At 35.6% G+C, this 19,178-nt stretch overlaps 1 protein-coding gene across 1 annotated transcript; it reads right to left on the minus strand.

The window, feature by feature from the left end:
* Nucleotides 1-14,893: 14,893 nt before the first annotated feature.
* Nucleotides 14,894-17,315, minus strand: msx1a (muscle segment homeobox 1a). The gene is made up of 2 exons (XM_006629602.3): nt 16,540-17,315; nt 14,894-16,010 (listed from the first exon to the last, which is right to left on the minus strand). Exons 1-2 carry the CDS (start codon nt 16,964-16,966, stop codon nt 15,592-15,594), a joined length of 846 nt encoding a protein of 281 aa, XP_006629665.1. The 5' UTR covers nt 16,967-17,315; the 3' UTR covers nt 14,894-15,591.
* Nucleotides 17,316-19,178: the final 1,863 nt, after the last annotated feature.

A 19,178-nucleotide genomic window follows, 5' to 3' on the forward strand; every position in this document is an offset into this window, starting at 1 on the left:
TGTAAAGCAGTATAATTGAAGAAACATGGAGTTTGTAGACATCATCCAGATTTTTTAAACCAACTCTAAGATGAAGCTGACCACTTGCAAATTTGTTCTTACTCTTTATCTGAATGTCTTTTTAACAATTTACAACATGGTATATTGTATATATAACCATATACATATAGCTTTCATTCACATGTAAAATAATATAAAGAGTTGAATAATTAAAAGCAGGAATGTTATCTGCCAATTTGATGTGCAGAAACATCTCTACACTTTTTAAGTAAGAAAGTAATAATCAGGCTTTTGGTGTTATATGGGGATTAAAATATGTGATTAATTTCCTTTCAATTATATACAAGCATCTTTGACTCCCTAAATATTTAGATATTTACCATATGTAAAAGAAATCATGTAATTGGTTCATGTAAATATTAATTGAATAGGATTATATTATTTGAATTACAATGGTTAACTCATGCTTAACATACATGTACAGTAAACAATGTAATTTTGCTCATCCATTTATTATTGGCCATAAAATGTACAGAACTTCCTATCATTTCAGAGAATAAAGAGACATTTTCTCATAAATGACTGACTATAAATCTGAAGATGGAGGTGCCAATACAGAAAAATGATTTCATATTTAAATTAGAAAGCTGTTTCTAGCAGCTATCACCTATTGGGGAATATCTGACACTCTAAAACATGTCTGGTGGCAGGGATATTCAGAAATCACTATAAACTGTGGGACTCCCTTATTTACCATCTGCCATCGCTGGTCTGTTTGTGGCAAATTTGTTATTAAGTCAACATTACTAATAAATCAGCTGTTGAAACATGTCCTCATTAATTTATTTCAACTCACCACCCTCAAAATGGATTAAAATATCCTCTTTACACCAGAAATGTATCTTCAAACCATGTGTGAAGTAAAGAACAGATCCAAAAAGTATTGAATATATTGAGGTTTCCTCTATTTCTTCTGTACATTTCTGCGTTAGGGTTCCTGTCACATAACCTATTAGTTTCATTAAATAATGCTTCCTTACCGTAATTTTAAGGCTTTTTGATACTGCTATTTTGATACTGCTATAAAAAAGCAGCATCAGTCCACATGGATGACTGGCATTCACATTGGATGTGGTACACTTTGGTCCATTTTATGACATTATGCAAATGAGTAAAACATTGCTCTGATTGGATATATTAATATACAATGGCCTTGTCACTGCAATTCGAATAACACAATGTTTCCAGTGAGTGTGTTTCAAAAACATAGAATGTGGAAAGCAAAACTCTCAAGCCAAAATATGAGTAATTCTTGCAAATGTGGACTCCATATGGAGTATACGTAGTGAAAAGCTTGTTTTGACTTCAGGAAGTGTGGGTAATTAAATAGAAAAGCTGTTAGTCTTGGATGCAATACATGTGAGTAGCAATTAGATGTACTGTATAAATAATAGATTTCATCAGGCAAAAGACGCTTGCAATAATAACCCAAGTGTTTGACAGAGGAAGCAATTTATGTACTAAAGGATGTGATACACACATGTTTACCTTCAGTGAGATCACAGTAGTCATATCCATGTTAATGGCATACTGAGCACAAACACCATTTGTTTATACATTTCTCCAAATTCCTCCACAGACCAGGGTGTGTGCACTTAGTGATTTAAAATCTACAGTATTACCCTGAACTAAGGATACATACTGTATATAGCATTTGGGATTTTAAATAAGAAAAGTACAAGTTGTATGGACAGTGACATTTACACTATTTTTCCTATACAAACAAATAAAACAGTAATATTATGCCTTTTTTGTAAACATATATGACACTGTACTCATGACACTCAAGCACTTACAGAAAATCTTCTTTGCTACCTTGTTTTGAATGCAGAGCCAATGATATCGAATACCACAAAGGAGAAAAGAGGAGATTTAATCTTTCTGAGTTAATGAGATTAGTTTTAAACTTAATGACAAAGGGAACTTTTTAATGTTTCATACAATATCTCAGAACAACCTTCCAGTTTACAAAAATGTAATATTAATAAAATTATTCGGACTAAATAAATTTTGTCGCAAGGAAATCATCGTGCCCACTATTGATTTAAGGTCTTCTTGAAATTTTGAGATTTAACCATTATGTTTTCTCAACATAACCAGCAGAGTACATTTGTATATAGTTCATGATTAATTGTGCACACTGACAGATTGGTTGAGTGGCTCTGTAGGCTCTGGCTTATTTCAATAAATTATATGACCTACTGTATGTTCAGAAAAGATGTTTACATTTCCAATGCCTGAAATCCGCAATATTTCACGGAAGTGATAACTAGGAAAAATCTGCTAAATTGGTTGGAGGAATAACAAGACAAATTACACATCAAATGTCATTAGTGAGATAGACAGCTCTTGGCTCAAACTTTATGTGCTGAATAGAGGCGTTTATAAGGCAAATGAATGTTTTTTATTACTTTATTTTGCTTAAGCCTAACATCTTCTAGGCTGTGCGTCTATATAAAGATTGTGAGCCTAGTATTTTTCTGCTTATGCCGTGCACAAAACACAGCTTACGAAAAGTTTTTGATGAGTAATATTACTATGCAGTAATATTAAATAAATGCCCTTCTGCAGACTGAATTTTGGGAACTCATATGTTTGGAGCACGAGATCACAAAACATTGATGTAACTGAGTTGGAAGATAAAATAAGAGCCCTATTCTTAAGATGTTCCCCAAAGCTAGCTTCCCACATAAATGGGTCCCTGAAATCTGGACTTTTACCTTTAGGAAAAGCTCACCACTATCACCCCTACTACGCTATTTCTACTTTGCCAATTTGCAAAGAATGGTTACAGCTTAATTATAATCTCATCATTGAATCATTGATTGAACTCTTGAATTATTCATTTCAGCCAGGGTTGAGAAACAGCACTGTACAGTAACATCTCTTGTTAAGGTAATTAATTCGCTGATGACATCTGACTCTTTCCTAGTTCAATATTTGATACTGCCAATCCCAACATCCTACTGGACTGAACAGAAAATTTTCAAGGGATCGCTAGGAATTACTTTTATTGGATTAACCCATATTTAATCTTTATCCATCATTTATGGATTTAAGATTCACTTTGATTCTGATGATATTTAGATCTATTTGCAGACCAGATATAAGCAAATATTACTGCTGCAGTCTCTGTGCTTTTAACGTGTCTGGCTGATATTAAAATGATTTAGCCAGGACACTGGCATTTCACACAGATATTCTGACAAACCAGCATCTTTATGGACCATGTAATACCATGTCCATGGTCTGGGTCCTTGGGAGTTTGCTTCAGAGAATAGAGCGTCACCTATTGAGCCACCAGTGCCACCGTTGCAACCTGGTCTTCTTCATCCTATCTCAGAAGTAACAAGACTTCCTCAAATGCCTCAGATCTGAGGATTTGTAAGGCTACAAGGTAATGGCACTGCTGTCACTAACAGTGCTGTGCTGTTTTTTATTGGGGTTGGCGTGATGGGCCATTCACATAGTTTTCCCCCCAAAGTCCACAGACATATTGGTAGGTTAATGAACTTCTGTAACTCTGGCCCTTTTGTGAAGCCCTGTGTCTGGAGTCTGTGAGTCCAGCAATGGACTGGCATCCCATCCAGGGCACCTTATGCCCAGTCCTTGCCTGGATAGTCTCTGGGCCACCATGACCCTAAATTTGATAAGTTGTCATTGAAAACAGTTTGATAAGATCATTTTACTACTGAATTACTGTACTGATACTACCATCTCTTTCCTGAAACAAAGAAAGGATACATTTATGGAAAATCCACCCACTTTCAAGGTGAAGAAGAAAACATAAACTCCCTGCAGATAGCACCCATGCAAGTGGACTAAGGACCCCAGCGTTGTGAGGCTAACCACTGAGCCAACAGGCCACCAGGTGCAAAACACATAAAGCTGAAAATAAGAAGTTTTTTAATGTATATTTTCTGTTTTTATCTGGTTTCCATTAATTAAAGTATCAGACACGCTCTGCAGCTTCTAGAGTCAGATATAAACATAGCATGCAAAGTAAAATGTGGACTCCCAGTTTGTATCCAAAACTTTCCCATAAGCGAATAATCTTTTTGAAAAAAAAAACTTTCATGTTTCCATTCTTTGAAACACATTATTAAAACTATATAGTCCCACTACAACTGTTTTCTTAATTTAGAAGCCTTTTAAAACATAGAATAAACTATTACAACAATGTTCCGTATTTAAACATAAACCCTCTAAATCCAGTTGGGTTATTAAAGTTATTATTAAGACTTGTTTGAAACTGGCAGTAAAATAATTGCCATGAGGTATTTTCCTATCGCTTAGCAGGGGACAAATGATAACAACAGTTGGCATAGTTGCAAAGCGTGCTCATAAACTGACATTAAGTGTATCAGGGCAATTTAGAAAACTCCCACAGATATGAAACAAAATTGATCTTAAAGGTGCATTTGGAAAGGTGCTGTTTTATAAATTGTTGTGGTGGAACTGTACTCTTTAGACATTGCTTTAATCAATCTCCTTTTCATCAATTTCCCTACGGGATTAATAAAGTATTATCTAGCTATCTAATAATTAGAATTGTGTTACTTTTAATTGCATTTTGTGATTTTCTTTATGGATCAAAAATGTACTAAACTGTTTTTAACTTTGAAAGAAAAAAATCTTAAAATGTAAAAATATTTAAATGAGTGCCTCAGGAAAGTTCTGCAATATAACATTTGTTGTCTGATATGTTAGGATTTTCATAAAGCCACAGAATAATTCCAGTTTTCTGAAGAATTTCACAGAATCTCCTTCAAAACAATTTTTGACTTTGTTCGAGTGCTACAATGTTTATATACAGAAATGCCTTCTTCTAATCCATCCATTTTCTAACCACTAAATCCAATACATGGTATCCCAGCAGGCAATGGGTGCAAGGCAGAATGCACCCTGAACAGGACACCAGTTCATCACTGGCCACACAGAAACACAGACTAATGCACACACACTCATAACTGGTGAAAGTGGTTTTCCCAGAAGCAAATTAACCTACCAGTACCTCTTCAGACTGTGGGAAGAAACCCACACAAACATGGGGAGAACATACAAACCACGCAGGCAGCATCCCATGAACTGACCCCAGGGCCCCAGTGCTGTAAGGCAACAGTGCAAATACTGTGCCACTGTGTTGCCTGTGCCTCCTATTGTTAGATTTAAAAGAACTTCCCATTGATTTGTCAAAATATTTTTAAATTTTCTTTACTTGTGTGAAATCTGCATATATTCCCATGTCCAAGATCAAAAGTAACACAGTGCCTTTAATGTGTCTGTTACTTTTGTTTATTGCCAGGATCTAACCTGGTCACCCAGGGATCAAGATAAAGTTATGTTTCATTCCTCAGAGCTCCAGAGGTAATTGATCTGCTTGCATCTTTAGACTTATAATTAACTTGTTACTGTATTCAGTTTCGATTATAAAATACTGTTTCCAGTCACTTCAGCAAACACAATTTTAAGCAAGCAATCTTTCCCAATTTTGGTAACTATTTCTGTCTAAGTAGCTCTTAATAGGTGATTAATTTATGATCAATAGCCACAAGTGGGAATTATCATATATTAAATGCAATATATCAACATTCAAAACGTTCTCACAACAAGCTTGTTTTCATCCTGCAAAGGAGTTCTGCAATTTGTACAAGCTTCATATGTGTTATAGTGGAAAAATGTAATGAATTTCATCCTCTGGACCTAGAGACAAGAACTAGGTACTAAAAGGACAAAAAAATAGCATTTTACATTGCTGTACTTTCTCAGTACCCTGGTGTAATTTTAGGTTATCTAAAATTAAAATAAGCATCTGTCCTCTTTTGCTATAAAATGCCTTTGTTTGTGACTGAATTTTCCATTTACCTTTTCAAACCATTTATTTCAACACCCTACTCTCTTGAAACCCCTTCTCTGGGCCATTATTCCTCCTGTCCTTGTCTGTTTCTCAGCAAAAAAAAACTAATAAAATCAGAAGGCTAGGATAGAAATACTGAGCAATATGGATCTGCTCATGTCAACAGAAGGCAATCCCTCGCCATCCAAGCTGTAGGGAGATCTATATAAAAAGTCAGGATCAAATTATGTCAGGATTGGAAATGTAGAGGCTCCTTACCCAACTCCCACATTGTTTTAGTTATAGCCCACCAGACCTGTTCTGCTACTGTGAGAAACTTTTTCAACAAAAGCACAAGGCAAGTGCAAAATTGCCCTTTTATAGAATAGTGGAGAACTAAGAAGAAACCTTTGTTCAAAACATAACCCCCATCTGGTCATTCCCAATATGTGGAAAAGGGTACCTCTAGCACTGCATGTACAAGTTTCATAGTGCTTGTGATAATACCACAAACTTGCTCTGTGAAGAAAATGCAAATGATCAATCAAAGATTACGTTTTTTGTATGCTAAAGTTAATTATCCTAAACTGTGTTCCAGGAAATTTATTCATCTGTAACATTCAAAACACTATGCCAGATATAGACAGCTGTTAAAGTTTTATATGAAGCCTCTAAGAGAAAAAAAAACATGAATAGAGGAAGCCAATTCCTTTGTTTTACCTCTTGAAATCCAATAGATGATGTCTTGGATACGTAGACAACTTCCCTCCCGGGAACCGACAGAGAACATGCAGAATGGAAACAAATAAAAAAAGAAAGAGGAGCCAGGAAGCCCATTCTGAGATTGTATGAATTGGAAGAAGCAAAGACCATCCTTATTAAAAATATACTGCATGCTGGAATTTCTCCAATGGGGAAAGAGAAAGGGGAATTAGCTATAAAGAGTTTGAAGTTATGGAAAATAGTAGAATGGACTTGCTGTGTCTCCGGAGAATTGTGAATCAGTCAAATATCAAATTATAATTAATTTTAATTATAATTTAAGATGCCATCTACAGTTAGAATAAACACAATCTTTCCATGAGTCTATAGGGAACAGCCAGCCTTTCTTGAAATGGATGCCAGCATAAAGGAGTGTCTGGATTAAACCAGACAGTTTAAACACAGATAAAACACACAAAAACAAATTAAAAAGGGTTTCATCAAAACACAAAAACAGTATGAACATTCTATGATAACCATAAATCATTTCTGAAAGAGGGGCAACCAGCAAACCCTAAGCTCTGTTGCTGCAAAATACCCTGATAGCTAGAACAAGCTTGATTATTCAGACCCAAAGAGTACTTCCCCAATAGATCAAGTCCCACCCATGTGAAAATGCATACTGGCAATTATTCGTTAATACAATTGTTGAAAATACAATGGATATCACAGTCCTTTCATGGTACAACCTAACACACAATACATCACAGCACAGGATATGCAGGTGCATATGTTCAGTATGGATTTCATGTAGTATACAGGATCTGAAATAATAAATCAACGGACAGCTTGAGCTAGTGTTTCCACAGACAAGGCAAACAACAGATTTGAAATCGGGCATAACTTGTGAATGAGTGTCCTTCACTAGAGATTGCAAACTGGATGGATCACTTGCTACTTGTTAGTACCATTCCAGAAGTGATGAAATAGAAAATTTTAACAAAATTGAACCCTAAGCCCAAACTCAAACTACAATACCAGCAGTCTTTGCGCTCAATGAAAGAACTGCAGAGAAGCAATATCTTCATTATTTATAATATACAGTATAGAAAGTGGAGGATGTGGCAAACATTATCAGATGCAGGATCTTTAATGTATTCTGCCTTTTGTAGAGATGTAGAGAACTCATTTGGTTCTATAGACTTCCAATTCCTCTGTTTCCACCTTAGCATTTGGGTTGGCATCCAATAAAATGGAAAAGATGTCTTTTTCAGCATAAGTCATACAACCGCAGTATTGAGATCATAATGGAAATGACCGCTCTGATGTATTCTTTCAAGCTGAATGGGCCATTAAAGCCAATTCATCTTTTAGCAGTTAGTCTTTGGTTTCAGAAAAGCGGCACAGTGGCGTAGCATTACTGCCTTGTTCAATTGCAGACCTGCTGTGCTATCCTGTGTGGAGTTTGTATGTTCTCCCTGAGTTCATGTGGGTTTCCTCTAGGTGCGCCTAAAACAATTAATCTACATAATGGTAGATTAATGGATTTCTGGGAAAACTGGCTCTAGTGTGACTGTCTACGCATGCCCTGTGATGGACAGGTGTTCTATCCAAGAAGTACCCTGCCTTGCCTCTGTTGCTTGCCAGGTTAGGCTGCAGTTACCCCACAATTCTATATAGGATAAATGAGTTAGAAAATGGTTGGAAATTTGGCTGAATGCCCCAACAGCACATAGGATTCTATGCAATCACTACCCAATTTGTATATTAATTTGAATATTTAGAGATTGCTCCATTATTTCCATGTAAACATCCTTAAACAGTTGGTCAATTTATGAATGGACAAGTGGGAAGGACATCATGTCAAACATTTCCACAATGTGCATTTTTTTCCAGCAGAGATGCTATTAGCTACAATTTAAATTAGCAATCTAAATATGGAAGGCTCAGAAACTTAAAAAGTTTTACAGGGCTGATACCAACTTCCCAAGACCAAGTCCTGTTTTGTGCTAAATTGCTAAATGCTTGACATAGCAGCAATCCATCTCAATTTTTTACAAACTGCGCAATCACTGAATGCTCCGCAGAGTGGCCATTTTAAATAGCACGTGAGAATCAAATTCCCATTAATGAGGGGAGAAACAGAAGAGGAATCTGCCCTTTTCCATTTCCCAGCCATCTCAGAAGGACTGCAAACTCAAAATGAAAAAAAGATTAAATGGATAACAAAAATAAACAGAACACAAGATTCTCAAGAGGAGCTCTAACTCTGGGTTACCATAATAGTATATATGTTATATAATCTCTTTTTACTGTAAAAAATTGGGACATTCTACGTACTGTATACATATAATACAAATGAACAATTCCAGTGCTTTAAGGCAAAGATTTTTACGGATTTTACAGACAGGTCATCATGTTAGGCATAATTTCACTTATTATTCAAATATTTTAAGCAATTAAGAACAGAACCAACACCAGAGGGCTCAAAGCTTCTTGAGAGCTGTATTTGTCCACTTCTGATATACACGTATTTGTGTTCTGCTTTCCATACATACCATTATGAAAGAGACGGAAATTTTTAAATTCATAATGTCTTATTGTGAAACTGTTGCATTTTCTTGTTTGAGATCCTTTTCCTATATTCAGAAGAAACACTCTCAAGCTCAGTTGTTGAGGAGCAATACTATGATTAATACCCACACCTGTTGTAGAATGTTGTTTATCCTTTTTATGACCATGGTTTCAATCCTGATTCTTGAGGTTCACAGTTTCTGCTGGGTTTCAATCCATCTAAAATCCACAGATAAGTTACACTATCAATCTGCTTTTGTAGTCCTTAGTTTCACAAATGTTTTCACAGCATTAACATACAAACTTCATTTCAACAAATGTCTCCTCAATTTGATTTAAAAGAGATTGCTCCCTTATTTCTATCTAATCATCTCTTAATAAGTGATCAATTTATGAACTGACAATGGTGTGCATGTCAGTTTTTATCAAACGCTCACGCAATAAGTGGGGTCTTCTTTTTCTGGGGGTCTGGTTCTTCACATTTCAGCTCACACACATGAAGGCTATGAGCCTCAGAAACCAGTACAGAGCAGATACCAATTACAAATCACACTAATTCTTTCAGGAGCTGAAAGCAAATGTAAAAACGTGTCTTATCAACCTGTGATTAAGATTGTCTGGAACAAAATCATGAAGACACAGGAGACCACCAGTACTAGGATTGGGAAGAGCAGTGAAATCTCATGCTCTTCTTTCATGAAAACATACTTTACTTGATACATTACCTATCAACAGAAAGGGTATTTCACACCTATGCTAATAATTATCTATAAAAACAATATTCGTAATATGTAAGCATACAACATGATTGTAGCATAATATGATCAGATTTCAATTTAGACACATAGATAGATAATACTTTATTAATCTCGTAGGGAAATTGATGTGTTACAGCAGTCCAGCACAATACAAGCAAAAGCAGACATCAGAATAGTTATAAAAACAAAAGACAACAAAATAAATAAAAATAAATTAATAAAAAATAAATACATAGGTGTGTGCAAAATGTGATGATCATAGTCACTGTAAAAACAATAAAATATATGCAAATGTGCATAGGTTTATACAGACTGATTGTCCAAAAAGTACAATTGTCCAGATGCACAAATGAATAGAATTAATCAATTATTTCTACACATTTACTTTATACTGTACTTTTATTTGTTTATTCTGCATTTAATATAACTACAGTGTGTATATTATACAAGCAAAGATTTGATCATATTTCCACAAAAGGACCATTACTGATATGCAGAGGCAATCTGACACATAGGCGTTTCGTCTTTTAATTCCTGAATTTCTGCAAGAAGTTGCATTTATTTTTTGCAAACAGCTGGACAACGATTTTCAGAAATATGGTATCAACTTATCTATGTGGGAATGAATTGTATGACATGGCCTTGTGTACATTGGTTTATCTCGTAGTATGAAAATAACTACCATTGCAGTTATAAATTATGTATAAAGATGTTGTTGCAGTTGAAATTAACATCATATTTAAGAAATAGTTTACCACTTAGGCATTTTTTTAATTGATCATCTATTCCGAAGTTCCTTGAAGCTGCAACGTTTGAGGAGCAGAAAACAATTAAAAGATTTGATCAACCACATAGTTTATTGAGGTGCTTGATTAGGAATCCAAGAGTCAGGATGGGTGAAAACCAGTCGAGACAATGTGAAGTGTGAAAAGAAATAAAATAGTTATTCTCGTTTTGAACAGAAGATGGTGCCCAAGTATTTTTTTCGTTAAACACTTCGCAAAAAAAACTCACTAGGAGACCAAAAATTAATGTATCAATAAGTAAATTAAGCTTAGAATAAAGGAGTTTGAAATTTTTGTAGCTATACTTTTGACATATTATTTCTAATCCCAGTAATTATGGTAGTAGTAATAGTATTGTTATTGCAGCTACTAATACTAAAGTTTACCAAAAACTGACGAATTGTACTCTTTTTGACTTTCGCTATGGAGAAAAAAAATTGAAATCTGAAATTAATTAATAATCTATACTTCTTGATAACAGCTGTTACTGTATGTCCGGTCTCACATTCAATGTGCTAGAGGGACATAAATCAGTGTATTATAATTTCTAAGGACTTTCTAAACATTTGATCGTGAACAAATTGTTTAAATAACCTAAGACGTACTAATTGTGAAGGCATTATTATTTTAAAAAGTTATTATATTCCAAGGTTGTATAAGGTAATGCAGTTTAAAAGGTAAAATGTGCCCTACAGAATCAAACAGTATCATTGGATTGAAGGGGTGCACATTTCATATCAACATTATTTGCATAAATACGAAATGGAGAGCGTGTTAATGCCCATAAAAAAGTAACCTAGACGTTTTTAAAACCCGTATTATTACGGAAACAATGCGAATGCGAGTAATTACTTTGGAAGGGGTAAATATTATGCTGTATTAATTTAAACCGTATTTTCAATTAAAAGGATCAAAGGATTATTACTTTGTTCTGTATTAAGAGCAATTTATGATCATAATCCTTACAATAGGAATTTCATTTTCTCCAAGATATATGAAGCTCGATGTAACGCCCGTTAAACTTGAGCTTATTCTGAAAGAAAGCCTATTCACTTCCCATACGTGACAAATGACACAAGGTCATGGCAGTTTGTCCTTTCATTTTAATTCTATGTCAAATATTAAACAAGGTTACCTGCACATTTACAAGATGAATAACAGGAGTGAGAAATCGCAATTTATACTTTGAAACACGAAAGATCAATGTCATCTTTTTTGCGCATCACAAATTCCACAGTTTGATCATTGTATCTAATACAACCTGTTTAGACACAGAATAAGAAATTCAGGAATATAACAAACCATAAACGCGAACGAGGTTTACCGGGCATTCTTTACAGCTTTAAAGGGACAACTGTTCGAACTTCAATAAAACAGATACACCTTTAAGTTTGATTAGTAAGTGTCTTATCACAACCAAATATACAACTTCAAGAAAATCAGGCCTAGGTCATAAACCTATAGCCCGAATATCCTTTCAGATATGTTCCTAATATAAAACAAATGCTGTACTCTACACTGCACTACAGCATACTCTATAGCTCTTAGTAAAATTAAACACTTAGTGATCTTTGAAGTAAAAGGTACTAATGTTAAAATAGATTGACATAAATACAGAATGAATTCGATGTGTCAATATTTATTATAAAGTTACACCATAACTTAAGGTTAAATCATTGCTTTGAGGAGAAAAACTATGGAAAGAGAACGAAAGCGAATATATTGAAATATTCAGTGAAAATATTCAGTTTCCTTTACCGTATTCACTGTTTGGTTGATGCAATGTCTAAATTGTTCCAGGTTGTGATCTTTAATGTCCAGGGGTCTACATGGCGCCGTCCACATGGAGCTGAAAGAAAAACTGCGATTCTCTCCGATAACTGCCCATTGCGATCTTAAGGATGCTAAAAACAAAAGTGAGTTTTGTTTTCTGTCAAGCCTCAGGGAAGAAAAAGAAAAAAAAAGATCTCTTCTTGAAAAGAGTCAGCAAATCCTTTTTGCTCTTTTGTGCGAACCTTTCCTTTTCAGATGGAGCGTTCATCCGTGTGATTCTCAACTTATTGTCATTACTTATTTATTAATTGTTCTCATCTGGGTGTAATTGAGCAATGAGAGATTCCAGCCCAAAGGGTGGACAAACTGGTGCCCAGAGCAAAACTTGTCACATCGCTGTCTTTTCTTCTGACATCTGCCTGTGATTGATCAGGCTTAATTCCAAAGTCTTCATTTCAAAAGAACTGAAAGCGATTACTGCAACGATGAAGATGATTTAATAATAATAATAATAATAATAATAATAATAATAATAATAATAATAATAATAATTACAGATTCCTAAAGGTGATGCAAATTGCAAAATCAATGTTCGAATTACGATCGCTATTTATATCTGTCTGCATTTTATGTTCAGAAGATAATAACAGGTAGGCCTATAGGCCTGTTTTCTTAATTGTGTATTAAAACCCTCATTGCCAGTTTAGGAATGATAAAAGTTCCATTTTGCCTCCAGCTACCGTCTAGCTGGAGCCAAAGTGCGTCTGTGGAATATTGCCTTTGCTCATACAGTAATTATTCACCTCCAACTTAGCCTCAACCTAAAAGTTTTCAATTGCTGAAAACTGGACTATAAACGACTTGTTTTTAAATGAATTCGGGTGGAAAAATGAAAACATGTTTTGTGTAGCCGCTTGTATTTCCAGAGACGATATTTAAGTAGGACCAATAGCGCATCGTCTGTTGAGGAATTACAGATGCGTCGGTATTGAAATTAAGCCTGCGTGGTGAACAATCCCCCCTGGGAATTTAATATTACTGTTTATGGAATGATCAAACTATTCCATAAACAACAAACTAACTTCTTTACAACCGAAGACCTGTCACCTTTGCGATTGTGTTTTTTTAGGGTGTAATTGTGTCTGTACTTAATTGTAGACCACGCTAGGCTTCGATCCAATCTCCAATCTTAATTGTAGATCGAAGTCCAGCAACTGGTTTTGTAGATACTGGTCCCACAGAGCTTGCCCGGCGCCAAGACAATCTGAGGAGGTTATTTCAAAGCAATAGGTAACAGCTGTAGAAATATTCAGTTATGTTCTGTAAAATGATATATGACAGTTTAAATACACACTATAACACCTAACCATTACAACTAAAGAACTGTATGGGCGTCTTTTTAAAAAGACCACATTCCTTACCATCGTTAAAGGGAAGAGAACTATAATTAAGCCAAACAAAATCTACACTTGTAACTCAGTTTCGAAAACTGAACCTGTCAATCACATTTTTTTTAGATTATCAAGGCCAAATAAATACGAAGAACGGAATGTCACGTTTTCAGTGTTAAATGTTGACTCTCATAAATACATGCATATTGTTGCCTAAACAGATTTTCACATTAACCCTTCTTTTCAACGAAATTACAAATTTAAATAAATCGGCATTTTCCCTTAGTCCGTGAAAAAAAATGTAAATCGTAAGAGATTACATTTGTCTTGAGTGTTTTCGGTAGACAAACCAAAAATTAATGCAGAAAAAAAAATCATATGACAACTATTTACACCAATAAATAATACTCGTTATATGTACATGTGCTATAAACAATCATTGAATCCATTTTCAATAGGCATGTTAAAATGGTGTGTAGGGAACTACTTGTGAGTTCTAGCTGCAGAGAAGTAGTAAATTCTATGCTAAAATAAAAACAAAAACTTCAGGTGTGCAAGCTCCAAAGCCGAAACATTGCATTGCTTTCTTCTTATATAATTGAATTTCGTTGTACCCAACATAAAGCAGGGTAAATGTTCAAATACATTAGAACCTTTCTTTATAGTTAAATCATTAGTTATGAAAAAGTTAGCTGAATATGGTATGTGCAAATCTTCGTTTTATTACAATAGCGTGCTGCACTCGCTTGATACTAATAAAGTGTTTATTTACAGCCGATTTTGTTTTACATAACTCATATGTGCAAAATAGGGACGGTTCTCCGCCATACACTGAGACTGTAGGTTACCCCGTCATCATTCCGGGACACAGTGCTTTTATTTTCCAGTGTTGACTCCTGAAAAGTGTTAGTTATTGTTGGTATTTGTTTTTAATGAAGTGTAATCATTTGTTGAATTATTTCTAAACTTAGAAGCCCCTGTCTCAACCATATGCAATAAAGACGGACTAGCACATAATGAAAAAGAATAAACATTTTATTGTTAATTTATTTAACAAATATAGTCATAATATAAATGATGATATTTTTCAAATATACAGTATATTACAGTACACAAATCCCTTTCAAAGGGAACAATAACACACACAACAGACAGCGCTGTTAAATTAAATTGCTAGTTTTCGTTTTGCGATTTCAATAAAGAGTATTCGTCTACTGATGAACTGCCATTAGAAACACACTCCCCAAACTGTTTTACTTTTGAACGTCGAAGTAGCCCTCGCTTGCTATAGCTTCTTTTTAACTATAAGTGGAGCATATTTCTATAGAATATTGATAATGCGCCAGTCTTATTTAAATAAAACACGTGGGGGGGAAAAGAATCACAAAATAAAGGCCAGTATAAACGGCTTCAGGTATCGGTGGTGATCAGTTTAATAAACGAAGCTGAACACCTGTAAACTGTGTTCAAGGATCTTCTCAAAATAAGTCTTTTAAACTTGATTTATGGCATGTTTTGACCGTGGCCTTACCAATTCATTTGTCAAATCTAGAATCACTATCCGTCGTACCCATTTCTCTCATTGAAGAAAAGTTCGTTCTCGTTGGTCAAACATATGAATGACAATTTTTGTGGCACTTTTCTGTTACTGTGGTGTTGGAATAAAAAGCTACCGGAGGTATATTCGAAGTCACCAATGGAGGGCCTGTCGTTCATGCCAGGTGATACATACTATATCCAACATGAGCTGCATAGAGTCCAACTGGAGACACCGGCAACGAATGTCTTTGAAAAGGATGCGATGCGGCGTAGGACGTGGGGACATGAGTACCAAGTGGAAAGGAAATTCCAAACGCCGGAGGCAACATTGGTTTGGCTGCCATTTTCAGTTTCTCTAATTCTGCTTCTTGCAGCCTCTTTGCTTTCGCTCTTCTGTTTTGGAACCAGATTTTGACTTGCGTCTCTGTCAGGTTGAGCGAGCTGGAGAATTCTGCTCGTTCAGCTATTGACAGGTACTGCTTTTGTCGGAATTTCCTCTCCAGCGCCAAAAGCTGAGAAGTGGTAAAAGGGGTCCTGGGCTTCCTATTAGTTTTGTGCTTTCTCAAGGGACAGGCAGGGGGGCTGAGTCTTCCTAAAATAATCACAAACACGAATAATTAGTTTTTCATACAGATTCAAGACAAAGTATAAACACTATAAATCTTGTTAATTTTGACCGTTTGTATAAATGACTAAGTCAGTCTATAATGCTTTCCTGGAAAGAAACTCGGACTTTTGCAACACAAAACACCGTTTTGAGGTTTCTCGAACTTAAAGACTTCAGCTTGTATTAAATTGTATTTGTAAAATATAAATTATAAAAAAAATAAAGAACGGTTCAAAAATAGTTTTCTCTAAGCACCTCTTTTCGAAAACTATTTCAAAGTGGCTGGTCACTTGCAAGTACATAGAAATTGTCTTGTTTTTAACACCAGCGTTCATTGCAGTGAAGTATCGCACGTGCGCTCCCCTTGGTAGAAAACAACCATAGGTGAGAAACATATCGTGCATATAACCACAAACATATTTGTTAAAATTACAAGCTTACATCAAGGGATTTCCACAAAAAAGAAGAATATAAATCAGAAGACAAGACACAAGAAAAAGCAGAAGAAACTTACTTGAAGGCGGAGGAGAGAACCGTGGATTTTGTATCCAAGAATTCCGCTCTTGCCTTTCCGGGCTCTCCGATTTGACAAGTGCATCCTCTTGCATTTTCATTAGTCCTCCAACTGAGAACGGCGAGTTGATGGTCAAAGTGGAAACCGTGGTCTCTGGACTATTTAATGTACCCATTCTTGGACTTAGTGTATGAGATGTTCCTGCAACAGATGTTCCTTCGGTACCTGTCAAATCTCTGCTGGGTTTCTTATCTGCCATTAGAGCTTCAACACTAAATGGAAGGATAGTAACTTTAGGCTTCTCCGTTTCCTCTTCGCCTGCCATATTCAGATTAGTTTGCATTTCGCTTCTGTTCAGCGCCGCGCGTGAAGTCTCTTCAGCTTTCAAGTCAATCGTTAAAGAAGTCATATCAATACTTGGGGCCATACAGAGTCAGTCTGTTCTAATGTCAATGGTCAAAGCGAAATCAAACTCACAGGAAAGGAGCGAGATCCTTCTGCATTTAAAACATGGTCACGTTTATTGAACACAGTCGCAAGACCTTACTATAAGGGAGGCTGACGGAGGACGTTATCCAATGAGCACCAAGAGGGGTGGGACAGAATTCAGCCGTTCGCTTTTAGGGCAGTTCATGCTGTCATCTAAGACTTTCAACGAGTTATTGGGCTGGGGGAATGTAAACAATTAAGTTACACATTTCGTAGCTAAAGACCTGTTTTAATATACAAACACAATCAAAACCAGCTTTTGTTGACGCTGTTCAGAAATGGAGCGTGAATTTGATGCTCCATGTGAAAAAAAATAGTATTATTATCAACAACAACAATAATAATAATAATAATAATAATAATAATAATAATAATAATAATAATAATAACCCTGTGAATATACTGCTTGCATAACATTACTCAGTCTCACATTACACTCATTAACATTACTCTTAATGTGATTGGCCCCTTGCTGAGAAAAGTTTATTGATAGCTCCGGGGCTCTAATCTCGTGGAAACACACAAGCCATTGCAGTCATTTAAGGGTAATTATCTGTCTTGGAGGAGGGATCATTGGGAATTTTTTCCTTTGACGAGATCCATTAAAATCAGAAATGATGTGCATTCATAAAGGGGGTGAGGTAACAGAGAGGGAATGCTAGATTAAATTGGTTACCCCAGACAGATATTTAAAACTTATCATCGTTATCTTCACGGTTGCATGTTTCGTAATCGTTTGGTGAATTAAAAAAAAAAGCTGAAAAGATTAAACTATTCAAAAGTAAACCTAAATTTAACAGACTCTTCTGAACGACCTCTTCTAAAATCCACAAAAAGCTAATTAAATTTAAAAGACAGTTAATTTTCCTGAAAAAAAGACCAACCACATTTTATAAAGTCTTCTTTTCAGTTATTATCAGATGTGATGCAATATAAAATTAATGTGCTGTTAGATGTATGGAAAGCAATAAATACATTTTATTTTCTTTGTGGATTTAGTACCTTCTCTGGGAAGCGTCTGCATCGCTAATTGCTAAGTATAAACAATCTGTCACGATTAGTCAGTGCCTCTAATAGGCAGACAAGTTATGTTGTTTTTAGGCGCCAGCAGCGGTCTGATCAAAGGACTCAACTTCAGGGAGACTATTGAAAAACTTTAACCCGCATCAAGAGAGCAGCCCGCCTTCTTCTGCCCGCCCTAGCCCTGGGACATTAGGCTATTCAGCCTGAAAAATTAGCTTTCTCAGCCGATCGCACGCCATTTTCCAACTTTTTTCATACGGACTAGTTTAATAATACTCAGAGAAAAGGTCACCACCCCCCACTAGTGATCATGAGAGCACCCCCCAAAATAAGAATTCCTCGTAACAAACCCCTGCGCTGAAGTCTCGAGAATGGAATGTTCTTTCCTGCTTGCTAGTGTGCATCATTCTGTGACTTTCAAGTTACAGTCGGTTTACTATATCAATACGAAGTGTTTACTGACATGAATTCTTGAGCAAACGCAGCTACTACAAAAGAGCTATTGATTGGATTTTCATAAACTGAGAGGTTTCCTTTTCAAATGTACACGTGTACAAAAATTCATGTCAGAACTACAGGATTACATTTTCCAAATATTTTGCGGTGTTCTTGTTCCTGTTATCTTGGCAACAGTAATTGGTTGTAACTGATATAAAATTACACGCTAACAGTAATTTTGTATTTCCTTAATTTCGCATCCGGCACTTGGCACTTAGAAGAAATAAATCTGCAATTAAGTTTGGAAACACTTACAGCCCATTACATAAAATGAGTAGCACTGTGTGCTTTCCCGTTCCTCTCCTTTGATGTCCTAAAACCTCTTAAGTAACAAGGCTTCTTCAAAAGTGAAGCATCCCAATGCACTGAGATGTTATGTGTGAATAAATGCAAGACGCAATTTTCCGGCCAAACATGAATATATACACGAGTACACGCAATTACACACTTAAATGTTGTCACCTTGTATCGCACCCTTTAAAAGGCATATGTATGTAGAGAGCACACGTTTTAGAATTTCGTCTAGCTGTGGTCCAGTGAAACATTTAAAACCTTCGACAGATTCGACTTGCTATTTCAACAATTTGCGAAATTACAGTCTGACGTTTGTAGTAGCAGTTTACATTTTC

Source organism: Lepisosteus oculatus, chromosome 1 (assembly GCF_040954835.1).
Source record: "Lepisosteus oculatus isolate fLepOcu1 chromosome 1, fLepOcu1.hap2, whole genome shotgun sequence".
NCBI lineage: Eukaryota > Metazoa > Chordata > Actinopteri > Semionotiformes > Lepisosteidae > Lepisosteus > Lepisosteus oculatus.